The sequence below is a fragment of the Heloderma suspectum genome, chromosome 15 (genome assembly GCF_057233095.1).
Source record: "Heloderma suspectum isolate Gila_16-S chromosome 15, 16-S_ref, whole genome shotgun sequence".
In the NCBI taxonomy this organism is placed as follows: domain Eukaryota; kingdom Metazoa; phylum Chordata; class Lepidosauria; order Squamata; family Helodermatidae; genus Heloderma; species Heloderma suspectum.
Genome location: NC_139472.1, coordinates 18,415,217 through 18,440,850, shown reverse-complemented (window position 1 = coordinate 18,440,850; position 25,634 = coordinate 18,415,217). Strand labels below are relative to the sequence as shown.

Sequence of the window (25,634 nt, the reverse complement as noted above, 5' to 3'; positions counted from 1 at the left end):
GAGTCTTTTTGGCTGAAGAGCAGCCAGATGACTGTAATCATGATTAATGATTAATAATTATAATTAATAATAATGATTAATAATGTCAACTTAATAATGATTAATAATAATGCCAACTTAATTCTATTATTATTATTATTATTATTATTTCCACTGGTATTATTATTAATAATATTTAATAGATGTATATACCACTTACCATACTTAAAAAATCTCTCTTAATCAGATGGCAGCCCTAAATAAATCCAAAGCAAGGGAAACATGCTGAACAGACCAACAGACCATCTGAACAACACTGATATACACACTATCAACCTCAGAGGGATTCTGAGTTGTCTAAATGGAGCCAGCTTCAATCGTCCCTTTTATCACTCCTTTCAACCTTCTCCCCCTTTTCTTCATGCTGCCCTTCCATTTCCGTCTCCTGTCCCCCTTCCAGTGAAGCGACCTTATATTTGATCTACAGGTCTCCGTGCGAGACCAAGAAAACTTCAGAGACCTCGGTTTGGGTTGCTATAGAAACGCCAATGCAGCCTTGGTGCCCTTTGCTTCCTCTCTCTGGCAGGCCAAGATGGCTGAACGGAACAAGCACACAGGGCAGCTGTGCTTCTGGAGGGAGAGGGGTGCAAAGAGAGCCCCCCCCCCCCGAGACCTTGAAATATGGGACAACTGCGCTGCATCAGGATACGGGGTCGTTCCTTTACGGTTCCATCATCATGGTCACTTAACGTGGATTATTTGGCACTCTGAGTGGACTCCAACCCTGTGGAAACCACAAGGTAATGATACCAAGCATTTTGCATATTTGAAGTGGGATTGCAAGCTTCTCTAATAAGTCAGAGAGGCCAAGCTCCTATCATTATTGTGAACAAGCCAAGAGCATTCACATTCCTTGGTGATGGGAAAATCTCTCTTCCCTGCCTTTGGAAGGTGACACCCTCTAGGAGCCTACAGCTAGGGGCACGAGGCCCAAGGAACAGCTTTTCAGACGTCTGACTTTGTGCACAGAAATTGAGAGAGAGGGGGAGAGAGAGAGGGAGAGAAGAATTTTCAGCTAGACTTGGCTAAGACTGAAGCATCCTTAGGGTGTATACAGGCTCTTTGGCAACTGGAAGCACAGTTAGTGGTTGTGCTGCCTGGTCATAGAATCATAGAATAATAGTAGGGTTGGAAGGGGCCTACAAGGCCATTGAGTCCATCCCCCTGCTCAATGCAGGAATCCAAGTTAGAGCATCCCTGACAGATGGCTGTCCAGCCTCGTCTTGAATGCCTCCAGTGTGGGAGAGCCCCCCCCCCCCCGGAATCGGTTCCATTGTCGTATTGCTCTAACAGTCAGGAAGTTTTCCCTGATGTTCAGCCGGAATCTGGCTTCCTGTCACTTGAGCGCATGATTCCGTGTCCTGCACTCTGGGATGATCAAGAAGAGATGCTGGCCTTTCTCTCTGAGACAACCTTTCAAGTACTTGAAGTACTTGAAGTACTTAACATGCCCAGTTCCTTCAGTCTCTCCTCACAGGGCTTTGTTTCCAGTCCCCTTATCATCTTCGTTGCCCTCCTCTGAACCCTCTCCAGTTTGTCTGCATCCTTCTTAAAAGGTCTTAGGAGTCCGCTTGCTTGTAGGTCTATAACTGTATAAAGCTGCCATATATCTTCAACAGGGCCAGCCCAAAATGTTTTGTTGCCCAAGGTGAAAAACAAGATGGTGCCCTCTCCCATTCCATGTACAACTGCCAACTTTTCCTTCAATATTGTGATGGGACAGCATCCTCCGCTGCTCCAGAAGGCAGCAGGCTAACTTAGGGGGCACAGGGCAGGCTGCTTGGCACACAGCTCTCTCCTCCAACACCTGGCTGCCGCCTCCCAGCATCTGCTGCCTGAAGTGACTGCTTCACTCTGCCTCATGGTAGGGCCGGCCCTGGTCTTCAAGGAACTCTCTCTCTCTCTCTCTCTCTCTCTCTCTCATCCAAAGGAAATAAGCAGAGCAATGCTATGGTTCCTAGGAGAACATAGACACTCCTACGACTTTGGGAGGGGAATGCTGCGTTCCAAGACTCTTATTTATTTATTTACATACTGCCCAATAGCTGAAGTTCTCTGGGTGGTTCAGAAGAATTAAAGAGGAACAAATGGGAAAGGAAGACAGAGAGGCAAAAATCGCCTCTGTCATTTCTTCTGCCCTGACGGTGGCAGCCTGGCAGCGACTAAGATGCTAAGAAGCCTCTGAGATCAGAGGCTTTCATCTACCAGGTGGCAATCAAATAGAATTGCACCCTAACTCACAATACAAAACTGTGTATATTAAGAGAAAGAAGGACAAAATTTGTACAAATTTCTGTGCATTTTTTTAAATTGCAAGATGATGTGGAAACAATGCAAATTCTTCGACACCTCCAGGGGCACATCTCCTAATGTACGCATTTTGGCATGCAATTTCACTTAACATAATGCATTTTTGTGCCTTATTTTCAGTAATCAGTAATTTTTCAGTAATTTTCAGCCTGTTTTTGTGTGTGCACTCTCACCTAATATATGCATTTATGTACACATTTTGGAGAACTGCATTGCAAATTTCAGAGAAGTGCAAATACTGAAGCTACTATATGTTATAGGGTATACTATAAGTACACTATATGCATTTTGGAATTTTGCTTATGGACAACACCTCTGCCCTTGTTTTTGTACGACTTGAAGAATATCCTGGGAACTACAGACCAGTCAGTCTGACACCAATCCCTGGGAAAATTCTGGAGCAGATGATAAAGTAATCCATCTGGAAGCACCTCGAAAACAATGCCGTGATTACTCAAAGCCAACAAGTCCTGCCAGACAAATCTGATCTCATTTTTTTATTAAGCAACCTCCCTTGTAGACCATGGGAATGCTGTAGACATCATATACCTTGACTTCAGCAAAGCTTTCAACAAAGTGCCCCATGATATCCTGATGAGCAAAGTAGCTCAAAGTGGGCTAGATGGAACAACGATCCGGTGGATCCACAGCTGGCTACAGAATCGGACTCAAAGAGTGCTTCTCAATGGGACCTTCTCAAACTGGGGAGAAGTAACGAGTGGGGTACCGCAGGGCTCAGTCTTGGGCCCAGTGCTCTTCAACATTTTTATGAATGACTTGGAGGAGGAGGTGCAGGGAATGCTGATCAAATTTGCAGATGACACAAAATTGGGTGGGATAGCTAATACTTTGGAAGACAGAAACAAAACCCAAAGTGATCTGGATAGACTGGAGCACTGGGCAGAAAACAGCAGAATGACATTTAATAGGGATCAATGCCAAGTTCTGCACCTAGGAAAAAGAAACCAAATGCACAGTTACAAGATGGGGGATACGTGGCTCAACAACACTACAAGCGAGAAAGATCTTGGAATTGTTGTCGATCACAAGCTGAATATGAGCCAACAATGTGATGTGGCTGCAAAAAAGGCACATGCTATTTTGGGCTGCATTCATAGAAGCATAGCTTCCAAATCCCAGGAAGTACTAGTTCCCCTCTACTCAGCACTGGTTAGGCCTCATCTGGAGTACAGTGTCCAGTTCTGGGCACCACACTTTAAGAAGGATGCAGACAAACTGGAGAGGGTTCAGAGGAGGGCAACAAAGATGATCAGGGGATTGGAAACAAAGCCCTATGAAGAGAGACTGAAAGAACTGGGCATGTTTAGCCTGGAGAAGAGAAGACTGAGGGGAGATAGGATAGCGCTCTTCATGTACTCGAAAGGTTGTCCCACAGAGGAAGGCCAGGATCTCTTCTCCATCATCCCAGAGTGCAGGACATGGAATAATAGGTTCAAGTGGCAGGAAGCCACATTCTGGCTGAACATCAGGAGAAACCTCCTGCCTGTCAGAGCCATACGGCAACAGAACCCATTCCCTAGGGAGGCGGTGGGCTCTCCCACACTGGAGGCCTTCAAGACGAGGCTGGACAGCCATTTGTCAGGGATGCTCTGACTTGGATTCCTGCATTGAGCAGGGGGTTGGACTCGATGGCCTTGTAGGCCCCTTTTAACCCTACTATTCTATGATTCTATCCAATTCAGCCATTCAGCGGCTGAAACCTACATCAAAGCAAGAGGAAGAGGCTATTATACTACCTAAGCTGGGACTTTATTCTATGAGGGATCAACCCCTCCAACAACTAGATAAAACTACCCAAAACTACTTCTTTTGACTCTTTTTTACCTAGCACAGCATCTAAATCTATTTCCAGGCATCTTTGTTAATATAAACACTGCCTAATTGAGCTCTACGTCTGTTTTCCACCAACCAAGGAACTTGTCTGGTCCTCCCTGGATGGAGACAGTCTGGAGTTATCAACTGGATTTTTTTAAAAACGGAGGATCAACATTTGTGACTTTCTTGTTCCCAGTGGCCTTGGTGGCACTGAAACCATCACATCACCTGGCAGAGCCCAATTTGCAAGTTGGCAAACCTTCCTCCTCCATATCGTCTTAAGACTCTGACCATGCAGACATCCTGACTGCAATATCCAGGGCTTCTTCACACAGAGCTTTTATTGAGATGGCTTTCTCATGCAAGTTTGCGGACTCTTTAGATGATGCCATGAACCTCCAGGGCATCCCTTGCACTAAATGCCCTGGATTGCAGATCATGAGCTATCAAATTACTCCATTGTGTTCTGCTTGAGTTTCCTCCATGAAAATAGTAAAAGCGACAAGAAGAGGAGTGAGATCAATGAAAGATAATGGAAGACTCAGATATGGGGAGAAGGACTGGGAAAGGGGAGGAGGGAAAGGAAGTGCATGAAAAAGGGAGTCGTTGTGATCCTGCATTTAAAATGGAAGCAGAAAGCCCCGTTTTAAATGCAGGATTTTAGGCTGGTGTAGAGATGCTCCAGTCAGCTTTTCCCCCACCTCCTATTCCCCTGCCACCCCACACAGCTGCTTCTTGTAACATCTTGCCTGATGAAGAGATCTTGAGATCTCGGAAGCTTGCACATTTTTTGTGAACTTCGAGTTGGCCAAATAAAGGTATTACATTATATAGATTTTGGAATTTTTCTTATGCCTTTTTATTTTCATTTGGAGGGAACTGTGATTCAGTTTGCAAATTGGTTCAGGAAGTGCAACTTAGGTAGGTTTGCATTACAATTTGTTTGGATGGTTGGATGCTTTCTTTTTGATGGCCAGAGGGCTCTGCAGTCCCTTTTTCCTTTCTTTTAAAACCTTAAACAAAGGCAAACGGCAGCACTCAGCAGTGTTTTAAAAAATGGCTTTCAACACGATTCTGGGAATGTGGCTATGGGATGACACAGCACCATTCCGAAGTATTTTTTGAATAGATTGGCAGCTGGCCACTACTGAGTGCAGGGATGTGTCTTCATTTGTTAAAAACGGAAGAAAAAAGACTGCAAAACCACTGAGCTGCCTCGTCAAAAAGTAAGTACCCCAGAAACCCTGCAAAGGTCCTGAGATGCTCACCACATCTGTGCTGGAGAATGAAGGTGTGGTGAAGGCAGGAGATAGACTCATGGGCAGCCCTAATACATTTGCTTCCTTATAGGGATCAGAGGATTTTCTCTATTCTGTCCCTTTATTTATTTGTTACATTTCTATACCGCCCAATAGCCAAAGCTCTCTGGGTGTTCATAAAAATTGAAACCACAAGTAAACTATACAAACTTAAAACTACAGTATAAAAGACCAGAATAAAACCAGAATAAAACCTAGCAGCAATGCTGAAATTTAAAATATAGATTTAAAACAGCAGAGCTGAAAGACTAGAATGCCAAAATATTAAAATGCTGAGAAAAGGTCTTAACTTGGTGCCAGAAAGAGCAAAACGTAGGTGCCAGGCAAACCTCTCTAGGGAGCTAATTCCACAGCCAGGGTGCCCCAGCAGAAAAGGCCCTCTTCCTGCTAGCCACCTGCCTCACTTCCTTTGGCTGGAGCTCCCGGAGAAGGACCCCCGAAGATGACCTTAGGGTCCAGGCAGGTACCCTAACTTCCTTTATGGTTTCTCTGCTTCACTCTGACCTGGATTCTACTCCTCTTGAATTTCAGTTCAACCAGGAGAGCCAAGGAGTTGTAGTGTTTACAATGTCTGACTAGGACCAAGATCCAGATTCAAATCCCCACTCAGCCATGAAGCTTACTGGGTAACTTCAGGCCAGTTGCTACCTGTCAATTTAACCTGCCTCACAGGGCTGTTGTGAGGATAACACGGAGGAGAACCCTGAACTCTTTGGAGGAAGGGTGGCATACATGTGGAGTAAATAAATACGGATCAAGACTCTTTTTTGCAGTGTTTTCCTGAGGTGCAAACGCACCCCTGTGCATTGATAGAATGCCACACAAAAAGGATTCTGATCTATCCTTACATACAAGATCAAGACTCTGTGTATATGTGTGTGTGTGTGTTTTCTCAAAGCCCATAAGTATACTTGTGCATCAACGAAACACCACACAGAAAGAATCTTGATGTAATACAATACAAATTCCTTTTGATAGTTTGTTTGATATTATCATTATGATTTCTTATTACTATATTACTTATTACTGTTTCAGGCTTCTTTGTGGGGTGGGGAGGGAAGACAATCAATACATGTTATTAATCAATAGACCAGCTGTCTTGGTTACTGATGTGGGAGCCCTTTCATCAAGTGGCTTTATCATCTGGACAATACTGACAGGGGGAAACCAGTGTGGTCCAGTCATTACAGCAGAGATGTAGAACCTCCAGTCTGCAGGACAAATCTGGCCTATTTGGGGTCCCAATTCAGCCCTTTGCGGCTCTTCCGCGGGCCGTGCCCCCTTCAATTGGCCCTGCCTCTTTCCCTGACTGATGATGGTTTGGTGGTTCCTGGCTTTTGTGCCGTTCCTCCCCCATTACAAATGGTTGAAATTAGTGCTGTGCTGAAAATTTCTCCCACATTTCTTTCGACTCTTCTCATTCAGTTTGATTAAAAAAAAAATGGCTTTCAAAAAGAAATTCAAAGGAGGAGAAATTTCAGAGAAATTCTCAGAGGCTGGGTTCAGGGTTCTTGTGCTTACCTTACTTATGAGGTGGCTGAGGAGTGTGCATGAGTGTCCTGTCTTTCATCGTACCATAATGTCTGTGGCAGCCTGTAACCTCCCTGGCTTCCCACACTTCAGTTAGAGCCATCATGAGGAAGACGTCATGAGGCCATTCCTCCCATGGGGCTTTTTCAGTCCAGGAAGTGCAGGTGGCCTGGGAGGCTGCAGAGCAATGAGAAGATGTGTAATAGAGAGAGAAAAAACACACACAGCCCCCTCGGCCGCCTCGCAGTGATTAGGTAAGCTCAAAAAAACCACCCAAAGACGTTCAAAATCCTGCCTCAGAAAAGTGGAAGCCTCAACACAGTTGATGTTGTTGCCACTTTCAGGAGCAGTGCAGTAAACCCCAAACCCTGAGGGATAAAGAAAGAAGCTGTGCTGCAAGCCCTGCCAATAGTGAGCCCCGGCTGTGAGAAACTGCTGGAGAATTTCTCCTCCCCTGGGAGAAATTCGGTGAAATTGTCCCCCCCCCCATTTCTCTGCCCACAAGTAGGCTGGAGAATTTTGAGAGGCTGTCTGCGCACAGCTCTACTATATATTGCTTACCTGAAACTCAGCCTGCCAGGTCTGCGGTTCTGGGCTGATCTGGCTGAGATCCTGCAGCTGGGCTTTCCGAAGAGGATTCTTAATCAGGGCAGAGCTGGGATCGCTGGCAGTGAGGACCTTCCGGAAGGGCTCGTGGTCAGCGATTTGATTGGTGCTGTATGCCCTCCGTCGTGAAGAGGTTGCAGCATCCATCCCTAGGAAGCGAAGGACCCTGTTTCACACCACAAAACTACAAATACCGGAAGGGCTGTCACAGAAAAGATGGAGCAGCCTTGTTCTCTGTTGCTCCAGAGGGCCGGACTAGAGCCAATGGATGGGAATTAGCAGATTTGGGCAAAACGTTAGGAGAAGATTCCTACTGGAAAGAGCTGTTCAACAGACTGCCTCTGGAGGTGTCGTTTGATTGAGATTCCAGCAGAGGACAGCCATCTGAGATTATCATAGAATCATAGAATAGTAGGGTTGGAAGGGGCCTACAAGGCCATCGAGTCCAACCCCCTGCTCAATGCAGGATGTAACTTCAAGAATTAGTACCTGGATTTGCTTGCTTTCATCTTCCCTCCCCTTTCATTTCCCCTTTTGTAACGAGTCTATTAGCGTCAGGGATGGCATGGACGCCCGATTCCAACTGGGAATCTGGCGAAACACCCCCCGCCTGCACCCCCGAGCCCTGCTCGCCAAACCCCTGCCCCCACTCATCCCCTACCCCCGCTCAGGGAGCAGCCTGCACTCACCCTGACAGCCTCGGTGAGCTCTGCGGTTGCCATTTTTTGAGAAATAAAATGGCAATCGTAAAGCTGCACATATTTGCATATATGCGAAAATGCGCATTGTTGCGAATGAGTGTATTTGCATGCGCGTGAAAAATTCACATTTTTTGTGGGTGTGCATATTTGAATGTGCACGAAAATGCGCATTTTCGCAAAATGCACATTTTCGCACATGCGCAAATATGCACAATTTTGCGATCACCATTCTATTTTTTTAAAAAATGGCGACTGTGGAGCTCAATGAGGCCGCTGGGGTGTGTACAGGCTCCTTGCTGATTGGAGGAGGGGCTCAAACGTAGCCCGGGGACCGGCAAGCAGGGGCAAGGGCTGAGCAGGCGCCTGGAGAACCCGGACAGCGGTGGGTTCGCACATCCCTAATTAGAGTATGAGCCTGTGGCCAGGGACTGTTTTATATTGTAATCTCTGTGTACAGCACAATTTTTAGGGTGCAACCCTATGGATGCAGAGCCAGTGTGGTGTAGTGGCAAGACTGTTGGACTGGGAGCTGGGAGATCCAGGTTCTAGTCCCCACTCGGCCATGAAAGCTCACTGGGTGACTTAGGGCCAGCCACACACTCTCAGCCCAACCTACCTCACAGGGTTGCTGTTGTGAGGATAAAATGGAGAGGAGGAGGATAATATAAGCCGCCTTGGGTTCCTTGCAAGAAGAAAAAAGGCGGGATATAAATGCAATAATAAAATAATAAATAAATAAATAAATGCTGGCCGAGGAATGCTGGGAGTCATAGGACTGTTTTCTGCCTAAACATGCATAGGATTGCACCTGTAATGTATCATAAATTAGCAGGGAGGAACACTTTCTGTGAGCACCCCACCACCACCGCAGCCTACCCAATTCAGCAGGGGGACCCACCCTCTGTGTGGCATATTCAGAGGACTGGGGGGGGGGCTGCTCTGCGGAGGAGAGGGTGGGGAAGTCTACTTCCACTCCCCCACTTGCACATGACTAATTTGGATCTAACACTATTTGTTGTTGTTGTTGTTGTTGTTGTTGAGAAGGGGAGAGCTGAAGGAATTGAAAGCGGTGGCAAACTGTGCATGCTCCAATTCCCAAATTAATTTTGTAAATTCAAGAGGGGTGGGAATCAAGGTAAACCAAAAGCAACAATGAAAGAACAGAAAGGAGGAGGAAACCTCGTCATCCTTAGTCAACTATGAACAGGTGCAAAGAGCTGACGGAGGGGAAACTGACCAGAGTCCACGTCGGATTCACTTCCTAGGTCTCCAGCAGTGCCAAGAAGTTCGGAGCTCCTCTCTGAAGGGAATCCACTTTCTGGATCCTTGGTAGAGTCCCAGTTGTCAGAGGCACTGCCTTCTTCTTGCGAGTGGAAGAAAACAGAGCTGCCCGACCCTTGGGAGTGCAGCATACTGTAACGTCGCCTCTTGTCCTGGAGGAGAGAGAAAACGAGGAAGGCAATGGCTTCAAAATGGACCCTTCCATTCCCCTCTTGCGGTCTTTCTGCCATGAGCTGATTTCGAAAGCAAAAGGGACCATCTACAGATGACGCTACCTTGTTTGTTCAGGGCGTTGGTCTGTCCAGACGAGTATCAGAGATGTTGGAAGGATTCATTGGGGGGGGGGTGCAGCTCACCAAGCTTTAGTCAGCTTGGCCCCCTGGACGTTGGCTCGCTTTCCCATGATCTGGCCCTGTGCGATCTGCATCGTGTTGGGCCAATGCATGGATTTCCATGTCTGTGTGTGTGTGTGTGTGTGTGTGTGTGTATGTAACAAATTGCACAAATTATGCAAACTTTGACTGTAATATATGCAAATTAAACAAATTGCTTTTTACACTAACCCCCCTCCCCCTAAAAAGTTCCTGGATTTTGGGAACAAGCCCCTGTCTCAGCTCGCAAACGCAAGCTGGTTCGGGGGTGCCGTGGGAATCAGTCAGGCCCCCCAAGGGCTGGATATCCTGGTAACAGACATTGCTAACTTCAACCATGTGCCTGCTAAGCAGGTGTTCAACCACTGAGTGATAGGTCTTGCTGAAGCTGTCGCTCCAGCTTATGTAGAAGTTTCGTGTGCCTTAAAAACCCCAGTTCCTAACCCCAGATGTGTGAGTGCTGCCATCGCTCAATAAGGAGAAGGCACTCTGCTGATGCTCAGAGACTTTTTCAGACATTATCTTGTTGTGGAAGTTTGTACTTCCTGTTCTTATGAGAGAAAAGAAGGTTGCCTCTGGAAAGAACTGAGTGGCAGGAGCAACCCTGACCACCACCAACCACCACCCAGCTCAGAGTTGTTATCTGCTCAGCTCCCAGATTGGTTTGGAAGGGTGTCTTTCCACCACTGGTAAGGTGTACTAAAGGTCCATGCCAAAGGTCCCTTTAGAGTGGCCCTTTGGCATGAACAGCAGGCCTAGGGCAAAGGATTCTGTTGGGTTGTTCTAGGGTGGAAGATCTACATGTAGATTGCCACCCCCACAGAGACCGAAAGAAAATATTGCAAGTTGCCTTGAAGACCTTAATTGTGAGAAAATGGGATGGAAATCTATTAAACAAACAAAGGAGCAAACAAGCAAATAAAATAATGTCCAAAACTGCTCTTCGTTCCTGTGGGTTCTTGCTAAGTGCATGGAGAAGCAACTCTATATAGCTCTTGGCAGCTAAGGCTTGGACTGGATGTTTTACTGCTCCATCTGGACAACTCTCAAGAGCTCCAGGTTTCTCATCCTACAAGGAGAGACAACTGGAAGGGGCAGATTGGGGCAGCATTACCCCAAGAGCTCTGAGACAGGTTTACTACGGTAGCTACTCACCAGCCTGGGATTAGAAATATACAGGGATGTATCACAGACAATGCTGTAGCCAACCAAGCGGTCCCCTGGAAAAAGACAGCTGGCGCTGACTGGCGAGATTAAGACTTCAGTCGTTTCAGGGAAGACCCAGTCAACGGAGACATCGCTGACAGCTGGAGCCATTGCCTTCTTCAGGGACTTTATCATCTGGGAACCCAGAGCAAGAATGGATCGGTCAAATCAGACTCCAACTGAATATACTGTCCATCATTTATGCAGTTATCCATGGATTCCAGTTGGACTACCCCAGTGCATTCTACCCGGGGCTGCCTTGGGAGACTGTTTGGAAGCTTCCATTAGTGCGAAATGCAGAGGCAAGACTGTTCTCTGGCAATGGGAACAGACAAAAAGAGTGTCATGGCATGATTTGGCACAACTCAAAGGGATGATTATTGAATAATAAATCCATGCTCCCCTCCAGGGGAGGGAAAAAGTGGGGAAGGGGCCAGCCCAGCGGAACAGCACATGGTGGGACCATTTATATAAATGGCCCCAAGTTCAATCCCTGGATTTCCAGGTAGGGTTGAGAAAGTCTGAAAGCCTGAAGAACCACTGATGGTTAATGTAGACAGTACTGAGCTAGACAAATGGATGGTCTCAGCTTTAGGGATGTATGAAATCCCTTACCTCCAGTTCACCGGGGGTCCGCGGGGGGGGGGGAGGCGATTCGTTCCTCCCCCCAGAATCCTCGATGGCTTTTGCAGCTTTACGGCCACAAATGGCGCCCACTAGGCCATTTGCCTCCGGCAGACTGACTTACACAGAGATACAGCACAGCAATGGCTGCTGGCCGTCCATTCTCCCCCCCAGAATCCATCCAGGCCGGCTCCGCTTTGAAGCTCTGTGGAGCTGGCTGCCAGCTCCGCAGGGCTGGAGAAAGTCAGTATGGCTGGCAGCCATTGCTGTGCCGTATCTCTGTATAAGTCAGTCTGCCGGAGGCAAATGGCGTATTGGGCGCCATTTGCGGCTGTAAAGCTGGTCGATTAGCCTAAATGCAGCCATAAATGGCGCCAGCTGCACCATTTTTGGTTCCACTTTGCATGTGGAAGGTTGTAAGTTCAAGCCCTAGGAAAGAGTCCTGTCTGAAACCTTGGGTAACTGCTCCCAATCAATGCAGACCAGCTGTTCTCAGCCTTGGGTCCCCAGAAGTTCCTGGACTACAATTCCTGTCATCACCAGCCAGGATGGCCAATGGTCAGGGATGGTGAGAGTTGTAGTACAGGAACATCTGGGGACCCAAGGCTGAGAAAAGCTGGTGTAGACAATACCGCCGTGGTCCCAGATGTCATGCCATCACTGGAGTCATCTTCTGAGGAGGAGGCAGAACTTTCAGAACCACTTGCTCCCTCAGGAGACCCTGGCACAGTTGAGGACCCTTAGGGGTGATGCCTAGAGAGGCAGAGAGTTCCGCTTCTGAGGCAGAGGGAGGTGCTGGGCCACCACGTAGCCCCCGAGAACACAGGCACCTTAAGATCCACAGTAGGATGTTGGCCGAGTGAAGGAGTGCTCGCTTACTGACTCATGAGTTGGGCTCTCCTCATGAGGAGGACCTCTGACAAGCCTCCAGTGTGATGCAGCTGAGCACTGCATGGGGATCTAGTAGCTCTAACTAGATCAGCCCTCCCTAGTAACTTGAGAGACGCTGGAAACTAAGCCTCCGCTACTCTGCCTCCCAGGCCTTGCCCTGTGATGGATGCTCCATGCTACTGACCCTTGGACCATTTCTGGACTGCATAATGTATCTGACTACCTAACTGTGTTTTGATCTCTGCCTGCTGTCTCAGTATCCAATGCACGGCAGGAGGAGTGCGGAGGGGATCGTCTGCTCCGTGCTCCAGCCGCCCTGCATTTGTGGCTAGACAGCCGGTTTTGGACCATTTCTGCACTGCATAATGTATCTGACTACCTAACTGTGCTTTGATCTCTGCCTCCTGTCTCAGTATCCAATGCATGGCAGGAGGAGTGCGGAGGGGATCGTCTGCTCCGCGCTCCAGCCGCCCTGCATTTGTGGCTAGACAGCCGGTTTTGGACCATTTCTGCACTGCATAATGTATCTGACTATCTAACTGTGCTTTGATCTCTGCCTGCTGTCTCAGTATCCAATGCACGGCAGGAGGAGTGTGGAGGGGATCATCTGCTCCGCGCTCCAGCCGCCCTGCATTTGTGGCTAGACAGCCGGTTTGGGACCATTTCTGCACTGCATAATGTATCTGACTACCTAACTGTGCTTTGATCTCTGCCTGCTGTCTCAGTATCCAATGCACGGCAGGAGGAGTGTGGAGGGGATCATCTGCTCCGCGCTCCAGCCGCCCTGCATTTGTGGCTAGACAGCCGGTTTTGGACCATTTCTGCACTGCATAATGTATCTGTCTACCTAACTGTGCTTTGATCTCTGCCTGCTGTCTCAGTATCCAATGCACGGCAGGAGGAGTGCGGAGGGGATCGTCTGCTCCGTGCTCCAGCCGCCCTGCATTTGTGGCTAGATAGCCGGTTTTGGACCATTTCTGCACTGCATAATGTATCTGACTACCTAACTGTGCTTTGATCTCTGCCTCCTGTCTCAGTATCCAATGCATGGCAGGAGGAGTGCGGAGGGGATCGTCTGCTCCGCGCTCCAGCCGCCCTGCATTTGTGGCTAGACAGCCGGTTTTGGACCATTTCTGCACTGCATAATGTATCTGACTACCTAACTGTGCTTTGATCTCTGCCTCCTGTCTCAGTATCCAATGCACGGCAGGAGGAGTGCGGAGGGGATCGTCTGCTCCGCGCTCCAGCCGCCCTGCATTTGTGGCTAGACAGCCGGTTTGGGACCATTTCTGCACTGCATAATGTATCTGACTACCTAACTGTGCTTTGATCTCTGCCTGCTGTCTCAGTATCCAATGCACGGCAGGAGGAGTGTGGAGGGGATCATCTGCTCCGCGCTCCAGCCGCCCTGCATTTGTGGCTAGACAGCCGGTTTTGGACCATTTCCGCACTGCATGATGTATCTGACTACCTAACTGTGCTTTGATCTCTGCCTGCTGTCTCAGCCGCTCCCGCCTTAGCCTGAACCCCACTGGGCTGAAACCTGTGGGCGCTTGACCATTTGCTTGCTAGATTGGCTACTCGGTGGCATATCTCCCTGTATTTGCTTGCAAAGAGCCAGGACTCAGTCTGGAGAAGGATCAGTGCGGAGGGAGATGGAGCATTGGTCTGTCTCCATATAAGGCAGCTGCCTCCGCTCCTACCTCTTTTAGGGGAAGGGCTGTAGCTCAGTGGTGGAGCCCCTGCTTGGCACGCAGCAGGTGCCTGGTTCAATCCCCACGTCGCCATCCAGGGCTAGGAAAGACTCTACCAGTCAGGTTAGGCAACACTGAGCCAGATGGACAATAGAATAACCCAGTAGCCTACGTTTCTAGAGGGCAGGGGTAGGCTGCTTGTGGCTCTGCAGATATTGGACAGCAACTGCCATCAGCCCTAGTAAGCACAGCCAATGGTGAGGGACAAGGGTAGGCATGGCTGGGCACCTGCCAGGGGCCCACACCACAGCAGGGGCCCACCAACAAGAGCCCCCTGGAGTCGCTGCTCCTCTCTTCACCCTGGCGCCTTGCTTGTTCTCCTGCCTCTCACTCCGGCCCAGACAACAGTGGTGGTGAGGAGGAGGAGCAGGAGACGCCACGGCCCGCTTGCTCCCTGGCTCTCTGGCTGCAAAGCAAGCAAGTGGTAACAATCAGGGGCAGTGTCAAGGGTAGGCATGGTCAGGCGTGTGCCAAGGGCCCACGTCCCAGCAGGGGCCCCCTGACAAGAGCCCCCTGCAATTGCTCCTCGTCTTCACCCTTGCAACCTGCTTGTTCACCCGCCTCTCGCTCTGGTCCAGACAACGGTGGTGGTGGTGAGAAGGAGGAGCAGGAGATGCTGCTGCCTGCTTGCTCATTGGCTCTCAGGCTGTCAAGCAAGTAAGTGGTACCAATGAGGAGAGAGAGGAGGAGGAACAAGAGCAGCTGGTGACAATGGTGCTGAGGAAGCAGACTCACTGAGGGCAGGGCCCTGTTGAGGGCCCTCAAAAACCTGGAGCTAGCACTGGTGAAGGATGATGGGAGTTGCAGTCCAACAACTTCTGGAGGGGCACAGGTTGCCCACCCCCCCGGAGGAGGGCTCGACATGCTAGTGGTTTGACTCAGTATGAGACAGCTTCCAATATTCCTAAGCAAATGAGCTGAAGGAACTGAACACTGGCCAGGCCGAATGTGCTCTAATTCCAGGATTGGTTGTAGAAGTTCTCCTAGTGAAACAGGATCCAGGATGACTGGAGTGAAGAGCATAGCAAGCCCATAAACAATAAACTAGGAGAAGGATCTGCTCCTCCTTAGCTCTGCCCTCTGAAAGTTTATGGCACAGTAAATGTGTTTAAATGTCTTTCAAGTGCTACCACCTCTTGATTTTGATGGGCTTCACTGCCGCTTCCCTCCTTAGCTTTAGCATTCCAGGAACAGCATGTCCTGAACTTCGCACTCATAAAAAGAGACAGCCTCCTGCATTCAGATTCCCAGAATGCTTTGCTCCTCCACCCCGATCTGGGATGTGGGAGCTACTTTCAGAGGCAAAACAGGTTGAGCTGCCTTCAGCTCTAAATTACGTGCCAAAACAGAGAAAGGTGTTTCAGATGAAACCACTGAATGTATCCCTTGCGAGTGGCTGTCATTTTGCTCCCTTCAAATGGACCGAGGGATAAATTAATGCCTCCATAAATGTCATATGTTATCTTGCAGATACCGCACTGTGAACCATAACCTGCCAAAAAGAAGCATAAAACCATTTTCCCCATCTTTCCACCACCACCCCCGCTTTTCTCTCCTTTGCTGATCAGAATCTCTTGCAGTTGGTGCAGAAATGCTTTGCAAAATGTTAGGAAGAGTTGGTACAATCCAGATTGGAAGGAAGGGGAGATGGAAACCAGAACACCCAAGTGAGTCTGAGATCTCCAGCTCCCGGAGTTTATCTTTTAGGTTGGTTAACAAACCTGATTAACAGTGGTGAAGTAGTATTTTTTGAAGTGCAAAAAATCATGGCAGTCCCCAAATAGAGTCCAAAATGTTCATACCAGCAAACCCGTCCTAGCCGATTTTATCTGCCCAGGAGCCGGTCTTTTGTAAAGTGAATGGGTCTTAACTGCCCATTCAAAACCAAGCCACCCCAAAGTACTTTACACTACAAGAGGGAACAATATATTGTTGCTGTGCAAATTCATTTCCCCCCAGCTAGTGTGAGGATTGAAGAGACGCTCAGAAGGAGCAGGGAGGTCTGAGGGGGGTGGCAGGTGACGTCAGCATCCCTGCTAACAAAAACATGCCGGTGCTGCTTCCCGGGAAGCCCCGTCTTCACTACACCATCACTGATTACAAACACTGTGGACTGTGGCAGTGATTTGTGAGGATCACAGCGTTTGTAAATATTTATTTCTTGCAATTTTATCCTCCTTTCCTCCAAGTAGCTCAGGGTGGCATGCCTACATTGCCCGCTCCTTTTATCCTAATAACAACCCTGTGAGGTAGGCAAGGCAGAGAGAGAGAGTGAGGGCTGCTGCAAGTCACCCACCTCATGACTGGGGATTTGAATCTGGGCCTCCCCAAATTAAGCCCAGCACTCTGACCACTCTACCACACTGCTCCCCTCCCCCTTGTTATTTATAGTGATCCATTTCCTGCTCCTTTTGCAGTGCCTTCCTTTCAGGAAGTACCTTAATGGGGTGAGACAAAACATTAGGGCCTTAAGGTTTAGGCCAGAGGTGTTGAGCTCTCTTTTTCAGCCTGAGAGCTTAATTCAATTTCAGAGAAGCTTGGGGGGGCGGGGGGGGGGAACAGATCGGGACCAAAAGTAAAACAGGGCAGCAGCAAAGGGGATGCAGCCAACATACCCAAAATGCCAGCATATTTGAGCTTTGTGAGCTTTCTTCTTTTCAATTTGGTTTGCATCCTACAGATAGTGTTTATTCTTGGCACTCGTTTACTGATTTTATTTATTTATTGAGGGAGGGAGGGAGGGAGCAGTCCTATGGGGATAGGAGGCTGCCTTTGAACTCGAAAGCAACTGCCTATCCAATGCATGGCAGGAGGAGTGCGGAGGGGATCGTTTGCTCCACGCTCCAGCCGCCCTGCATTTGTGGCTAGACAGCCGATTTTGGCTATCTAGCCGCGGGACATCAGAGCGTGGGGTGGGGAGGCCGGATAACATTGGCACTTCTGCACTCCCTGCCCCTACCTTGGGAGCACCCCATTTCCCCCCGCTCCACATTGCTCTTATGAGTGCAGAGCATGGGCCACGGGGACGATCCGTGCTGCCTACGAGACGGCAGGGGAGGGGGTGGGGAGGGAACTGTCGAATCTTATGGCCATCTAGCTGCTGTCTAGTGGCCATAGGATTGAGCCCTAAATGGATATCTAATCTGCCTTTCTGGACACAGGGCAGTAAACACAAAAATCTAGCAAATTTGAATTTTCTTGAATGTGAATTTGAAAAAGAAAGGACAGCTAACCTTACTTTTGATAAACTCTTACTTTACTGTAATTCTAGGAAAAATGGAAAGCTGGAACTGTTCTAAAGTATGATTTTTAGGTGCTATGCACCCTCTCTAATTCTCTCTCTCTCGCTCGCTCTCTGAAAAGGTGCATTGTGAATCTACCATTCAGAAAGCTTTCTTATATGTTTATCAAGCATTTTGATAAGGTCACAAGAGGAAGTCTATTATGCAGTATCTATTTGGCAGAGTTAAGGACTCAATCTTCTAGACTTCAACAAGAAAGGAACTCATTGTTCTTAGCACCACTCTCCCGAAATGCTTGACTACGGTTGCATTGTATTGTCCTCTTACTGGTACTGTGCCGAAAATTTATCCCACATTTTTGCAACCATCCTCACTCAATTCGAGAGAAAAGAAATGGCTTTCGAAAAGAAATTCAAAGGAGAAGAAAATTTTGGAGAAATCCTCATGGGCTGGGTTTGGGGTTCTTGTGCTTACCTTACTTAGGAGGTGGCCAAGGAGTGTGTGCAAGTGTCCTGTCTTTCGCTGTACAATCATCTTTCTGGAAGCTTGCAGCCCCCTTGGCTTCCCACACATAGGGATGTCAGAGAATTTCGCCACAAATCTCGGGGAGGCCGAATGCCAGCGCATTCGGCCCCCCGAAATCGGTGGCGAAATGGTCTGCCACCCCCCCGCCACCCCCGGGAGAGGACTTACCTTCGGCGAATCTTCCTGGCGATGGCGGCTCCGGCGGCAGCTCCAGCGGTGGTGCAGCGGCGGCAGCTGCGGTGGCCGGTCTTCCGACCGGCTGCCGCCACCACCATTTCCAAGTTTAAAAAACAAACAAACAAAAAAATGTGATAGGCTATGTAAAGATTTACGTAGCCTATCACGGCTAAATTTTTAAAAACACTGTGATAGGCTACGTAAATGTTTATGTAGCCTATCACGGCTGAGTAAAACAAAAAACAAAAACACGTGTACGCAAATGGCGGCGCCCATGGGCGCCGCCATTTGCGTACACGCGGTTGTTGTTTTTTTTTACTCAGCTGTGATAGGCTACGTAAACATTTATGTAGCCTATCACGGCTGACTGCAGGGATGCAAACGGCGGCGGCTACGGCCGCCGCCATTTGTGGGCCCAGCCGGCCAGGATTTGAGGGGGAGGGACGGAGCGCCTCCCCCCCAGCCAGAATTTTGGGAGGGAGGGATGGAGCGCCTCCCCCCCAGCCAGAATTTCAGGGGGGAGGGACGGAGCGCCTCCCCCCCGGCCAGAATTTCGGGGGGAGGGACGGAGCGCCTCCCCCCCACCACGAATCAATTTCGTCAAAAGGTAAGTGACTTTCGTACATCCCTACCACATCAATTAATTTCATATGGTGGCCTCCTTCCCTCTCTTCCCCCCAAATGCCCCAGAACAATGCTAAGTATAGGACATTGTGAAGGATGTAAAATGGGGGCCAGCCTGCTGATGCAGGTGCTGCTGTTACCACTTGCCATGGCAGAGTAAACCCCTCCCCGCCAAAAAACACTACTCCTTAGGAAGGGAGAAGTAAGCCATGTTACAACCCCTGTCAGTGGTGAGCCCTATTTGCGAGAAAGTGTTGGAGAATTTCTCCTGCTCTAGGAGAATTTCGGTGAGATTATTTCCCCAATTTCTGTGCCTGCAAATAGGGTGGTGAATTTTAAGAGGCCATTTGCACACAGCTCTGCTTTGATTATAAATGATAATATTTCTGCTTCTGAAGATGGGGGGGGGGGTTTGCCCCTTCATTAAAGGAAAATAGGGGCAAAACGTTTCCCAGTTTACCAAAAATCTCAGCCTAGATCTGCCCTTGGGGCTTGGGGGTGCTGATTCGCCTAAGGCGCCAGTTGCTGGTAGCTAGTCTAGGGGCTGCCTCTGGCTACAGCCCTACCTTTGCCATTTTCTTTTATTTTCCTTTTATTTATTTATTAATTAAATTTATTAATCGCCCATCTGGCTGGTCACCCAGCCACTCTGGGCGATGTACAGAGTGTATAACAGAACAGTTTAAAACAATAAAATTCTACATTAAAACATCATATTTCTAAAAATGTCCCTAACCCACCCCAAATGCCTGCCTAAACAACCATGTTTTTAATGTGCGGCAGAAGCTCATTAAATAGGGGGCATGGCTGAGTTCCCTAGGGAGGGAGTTCCACAGAGTGGGGGCCACCACAGAGGACGCTCTCTCCCTCGTCCCCACCAGTCTAGCTGTCCTGGCTGATGGGACAGAGAGAAGGCCATCCAAGGGTGATCTTGTTAAGTGGCCTGTATGGTGTTGCTGGTGTGGCATTACTTTAAAACCCAAGACAGTCTTTGTTATTATTTATTTATTTATTCATTTCATTTCTATACCGCCCAATAGCCGAAGCTCTCTGGGCAGTTCACAAAAATTAAAACCAAACAACACACAATAAAACAATTTAAAATATATAGAACATTAAAACCACAATATAACAATACAACCACAATAAAACCTAGCAGCAGTACAGGAGTTTAAAATACAGATTTAAAACAGCAAAGATAAAAATTTAGAAAGCTAAAATGCTAAAATGCCTGGGAAAATAAAAAGGTCTTCACCTGGCGCCGAAAGGAGTACAATGTAGGCGCCAGGCGAACCTCACTAGGGAGCTCATTCCAGAGCCGGGGTGCCACAACAGAAAAAGCCCTCCTCCTAGTAGCCACCCACCTCACTTCCTTTGGCAGGGGCTCACGGAGAAGGGCCTCTGAGGATGATCTTAAGGTCCGGGCAGGCACATATGGGAGGAGGCGATCCTTCAGGTAACCTGGCCCCAAGCCGTTAAGGGCTTTAAATGTTAACACCAGCACTTTGAATCGGGCCCGGAAATGGACTGGCAGCCAGTGCAGCTGGAAAAGTACTGGCATAATATGAGCTCACAGGCCAGTCCCTGTTAACAATCTTGCTGCCCTATTTTGGACCAGCTGAAGTTTCCGGACCGTTTTCAAAGGCAGCCCCACGTATAACGCATTGCAGTAATCCAGACGAGAAGTTATCAGAGCATGGATAACCATAGCTAGGCTATCTCTGTCCACATAAGGGCGTAGTTGGTATACCAGCCTAAGCTGATAAAAAGTGCTCCGTGCCACTGAGTTCACCTGTGCCTCAAGTGACAGTTCTGGATCCAAGAGCACCCCCAAACTACGAACCTGATCCTTTAGGGGGAGTGCAACCCCCTCCAGAACAGGTTGAATCTTTGGGTCGAAGCTACACCAGACACTGGAACTGGCTTACAATCCGTTCCCAGCCATTCCAAATATGTCCCAGCAACAGGCTTTGCACCACAGGGCATTGCAGCGTTCACATGCATGCCTTTCGCTGCAGGAGTGCTACAGACAATATGCATCCCCTCGCCACTCCAAGATGCAACTGCTAGGAAAGCCGGGGGGCAGAGGAGGGAGCTGAACCATGAACATGGGCAAGGCTAGCAACTCCACTAATAAAACCTGAGCAAGAGATCACCCAAATAGGGACAAGATAAGGAGGACCCTGATTTTAAAGGGACAGGAACTGGAAAACAGCACGAGGAAGCATCTGTCTCCTCTGTCTCTGTAATATACTAGTCGGAATACCAAAATGCCAAGCCAGGAAAAGAACAAGGCTCAGTGACAGTCATGGAATCCTAGTATCATAGAATAGTGGGGTTGGGAGGGGCCTACAAGACCATCGAGTCCAACCCCCTGCTCAATGCAGGAATCCAAGTCAGAGCATCCCTGACAGATGGCGGTCCAGCCTCGTCTTGGATGCCTCCAGTGTGGGAGAGCCCACCGCCTCCCCAGGTAATTGCACTTACTCATAGAATCATAGAGTAGAACCATAGAATAGTGGAGTTGGAAGGGGCCTACAAGACCATCGAGTCCAACCCCCTGCTCAGTGCAGGAATCCAAGTCAGACAGCATCCCTGACAGGTGGCTGTCCAGCTTCATCCAGTCACTGCTAAAGATTGCCTTTTGACTCTGATGGTGTGAGAAGTGAAAAAGCATATTATTCTGGGAGTTGTGGATGCGGGGAATCTGACATCCGTGTCACACTAGAAGGCAAACAAAGGCATCCCTATTTGTCTGTTCCTCCCTTCCCCACCTGGCCCTGTGAACAGCCAGTTCCAGGAACCGGAGGCGCCTGGAAAGAAGGGAAACCAGTTCCAGCACCTGCCAGGGACAGTGAAGCGCGCTGAATGTCCAAACGGAAAAACAGCTCCTCTGTTTCAAGCGGTGTCTTGCATGGTGAAAGCGAGCCAAAGGGGCTTCTTCGCATGCACACACCCACACACACACACCAGTCTCCCTGCTCTACACACACAAAGATAAATAGCTTCTCTCCGGTGACTCTTCTGCGAGGTTGCTTTTCATCTGACGCGCTGAGCCCACTCACTGTGTGGGTGGCAAAGAGCGGGGAAGGTTCCAGCCTCCCCCGCGGTTTTCCTGAGTGGGTGGTACTGAGGAGATCCTGAGATGATCAGAAGTTGACTCAGCCATTAAACTGATACCGTGTTGTCATTAAAGCCCAAATCACCCCAGAAGGATTTCAGAAGATAGCACAGGGAAGAGGCCAGCCTTTTCCTGGTGGGATCATGGGGTGAAACGAGGCTAACGCAGACGTAACGGACGCTGTGTGGCGACCGTCGGAAACAATGTTGGGTGGGGGGGATTCCAAAAAACAGCAAGACGGAGGAAGACACAGGCTTCAGACATGCACTCCGAGTGTCTCAATTTATCAGGGATGGTTTCTTTTTTCTGGTATCTGTCACCCGACAGTCACTACCCCAACTTCGTCCCTACTTTTGTCTGTCAGGGATCCCTTGCTGAAAATTGTTTATGTGCGTTGTTAGAGCTTTCTCATACTTTAGGGGTCTCTCCTTTGGAGTGGATGTATCAATCAGTCTATTGCCAGTATTGATAAAAACACAATAAAAACAGCAAGAACACAACGAAAACAGCAACAGCAGCAAATATATCAAGGGAAGGCCTGAGTAAAATAGTATTTTTCAGGGCCTTCTTAAAAGCCTGCAAAAATGGGGCCCCGCAGGCCACTGATGACAATTTCTTCCAGAGGTATGGGGCCACTGCGGAAAAGGCCCTCTCTTGTGTGGACGCACACCTAACTACCTCACAGGTGGGCAAACGAGGCAGGCCTCTCTTGCTGATCTGATATGGGTGAAGGCAGTCCTTCAAGCAATTTGGTCCCACCCAAATAAGAATGTCAGAGAAATCTGCAACAGAATCAAATGAGTTCAGATTTCTATTAATCTGACCTGCAGATTTCACAGCAGACCAGTTTTTCCCAAGCCACAGGGATTTTCTGGACTTGAGGACTGGGTTGTTGTTTTTTTACTTTCTCTAATTTTACACAAATTTAGTCATAGAAAAATACGTAAAATAAAGAAACACAGGCCCCAAATGTGCATTTCGTCCATATGCTAAAGCATGAAAATGCGCCCCCTTGGGGGAATTTGCACATTTGGCAGGATTTGCACATTTTCACAAGTGTGGACTTGCGCAGATGTAAATGTGTGCAAATTTGGAAACTTGGAATAAATACGATTCTGCCAATGGGCGGACGACGGAACGAAAAGCACCTGATGATCCATGAAACACAGACAGAATAGATTTTACAAAGTTTGTACAACCCTAGTCCCAAACCAGTTCAGGCTTTTAAGGTCAAAACCAACACTTTAAATGGGGCTCTGAAATACATTGGTAACTGGTGCAGCTGGTGCAATAGGGGCATTATGTGATCAAATCGCCTTGCCCCCACCAACACTCAGCCAGCCACATTCTGCACCAGCTGAAGTTTCTGAACTGTCTTCAAGGGCAGCCCCATGTACAGTGCATTACAGTAGTCCAGCCTGGACATCAATAGTGCATGGATAACTGAGGCAAGGCCTGTTCTCTCCACACAGGGCTGGAGCTGGTGTACCAACCTAAGCTAGTAAAACACACTCCTGGACACCACAGCCACCTGGACTTCCCCAGTCAGTGCAGAGTCCATGAGGACTCCCAGACTGTGCACTCGATCTTTTAGAGGGAGTGCAACCCATCTGTAAACCTCTATCCAGAGTAGTTGGTTTCCCCACCCACAGTACCTCCATCTTGACTGGATTAAGTTTCAGCTGGTTGACCCTCATCCACCCCAAAATGGCCTCCAGACACTATGGTTCACGCGTTCAACATCCAACCTAATGAAGATGTTTGGAAAACTTGAAAGCTTGCTCACTATTTTAAACCATTGTAATTTGCTCCAGTCAAGGTATTGGTTCCTAGCTGTGGAATCTGGAGTTTTTCTTGTAGACCAACTTGGCCACCTTTCATTTTCAGTGCTGATGATAATGATCATCTTTCCTGGTGTGAAAGACCTGCAGAGAACTAATCCATGCCTAGCCATCCCAGACCGCCGATCAATGCTGCTCTGGAGAAGTGAATTGTGGTGCTTTAATTCCCCATGCCTTGTATGTACAACAACTGTCGATCAGCTATACCAGCACTTTCCTGAAATAGGAGCTTATGTCTTGGGAGCATTTTCCTTTTGCCCTCTAGTCTCTTACGGGGATTGTTGATCGACAATCCCAAGATTTAGCTCACAACATCAAATAAAAGGAAAATCCTCCAGGAAGCATCCCTCAAATGCACGAAGCAGTCTTTGGTTCCCAGTCGTACTGATCCCAATTACCAGTTCTGTCTTGAACACATGCTCCTCTGCAACAAGGCTACCAAACTTAAATTGAACTCATCTACCATTTTTCCATCCACTGTGCTGACTGACTGTCATCTAATTCATTCCATTATAGGTACTGGGCAGCTCTGAATGATTCAGAGTTTGCACAGGCTTCCTAGACCCACAGCACAGAGAAAGCGGAGAGAGAAACGTTTTTCTCACTCTCTCATGACCAAGTTATGTGCTTACTGCTGTTATGCCGTAACAGTCCTGGAGATGCTGGGAACTGAAGCTGGAACCTTCTGCACGCAAAGCAGGGGACTGCCTCTGAGCTGCAGCCTTTTCTTTTACAGCCTTTCCAAACCTTGGGTCCCTGGGTGGGACCAGTTTTCCAGAGCACCAGCTCAGCTGTCTCACCTCCAGCCTAATGTAGCAGAGGCAGTTGAGTCGAAACCCATAAAAGAACACAGCGCAAGGCCTGGCAAAATTATTTTCTACAGAGGGGAAAAGCTTCTAATTCAAACAGCTGCTTAAGAACAGAGGTGGCCACACCAGAACTGTTCAGCAGGTTTGACCCACTCTATCGGCCTCTTTTACAGAGATCTTCAGACCAACTCCAGACCCATTCCAACAGGGCTGCGGAGCCTTCTGGGTCTAAGGGCTGAAATCAAATTTTGGAAGGGTCTTGGGGACCACATTCCAGAGGTGGGTGTGGCCTAAAGCAAAGGGAGTGTGGCTACAGTCAAAGCAGGCGGAGCCTACTGAATTGTGGTTTTTTTTCCTACCAATCTACTTAAATTTAGGTCTCAAGTTTACTCAGACGTAAGTAAGCAACACCTGAGGTCCTCTGCATGTTTACTCAAAAGTAAGCAAGCAACAGCTCAGATCCTACAAATGGTTGTTATTGTTATTATTAACAATTAATAATAATAATAGTAATTAAAATAAGTTTATTTATTTATTTATTTATTTCATTTCTATACCCCCCAATAGCTGAAGCTCTCTAGGTCGTTCACAAAAATTAAAACCAAACAGCAAACGATAAAACAATTTAAAATATATAGAACATTAAAACCACAATATAACAATACAACCACAATAAAACATAGCAGCAGTGCAGGAGTTTAAATTACAGATTTAAAACAGCAAAGCTAAAAGTCTAGAAAGCTAAAATGCTAAAATGCCTGGGAAAATAAAAAGGTCTTCACCTGGCGCCGAAAGGAATACAATGTAGGTGCCAGGCAAACCTCACT

At 48.1% G+C, this 25,634-nt stretch overlaps 1 protein-coding gene across 1 annotated transcript in view; it reads right to left on the bottom strand.

The window, feature by feature from the left end:
- VWA5B1 (von Willebrand factor A domain containing 5B1) overlaps window positions 1-25,634 on the bottom strand; it is a 102,343-nt gene that overhangs the window by 34,101 nt on the left and 42,608 nt on the right. The window contains exons 11-13 of the mRNA XM_084821892.1: window positions 11,149-11,334; window positions 9,579-9,774; window positions 7,608-7,789 (exon numbers count right to left, since the gene is read on the bottom strand). Of these exons, the coding sequence (XP_084678018.1) occupies window positions 7,608-7,789; window positions 9,579-9,774; window positions 11,149-11,334 (564 nt within the window). The remainder of the gene's footprint in view (window positions 1-7,607; window positions 7,790-9,578; window positions 9,775-11,148; window positions 11,335-25,634) is intronic.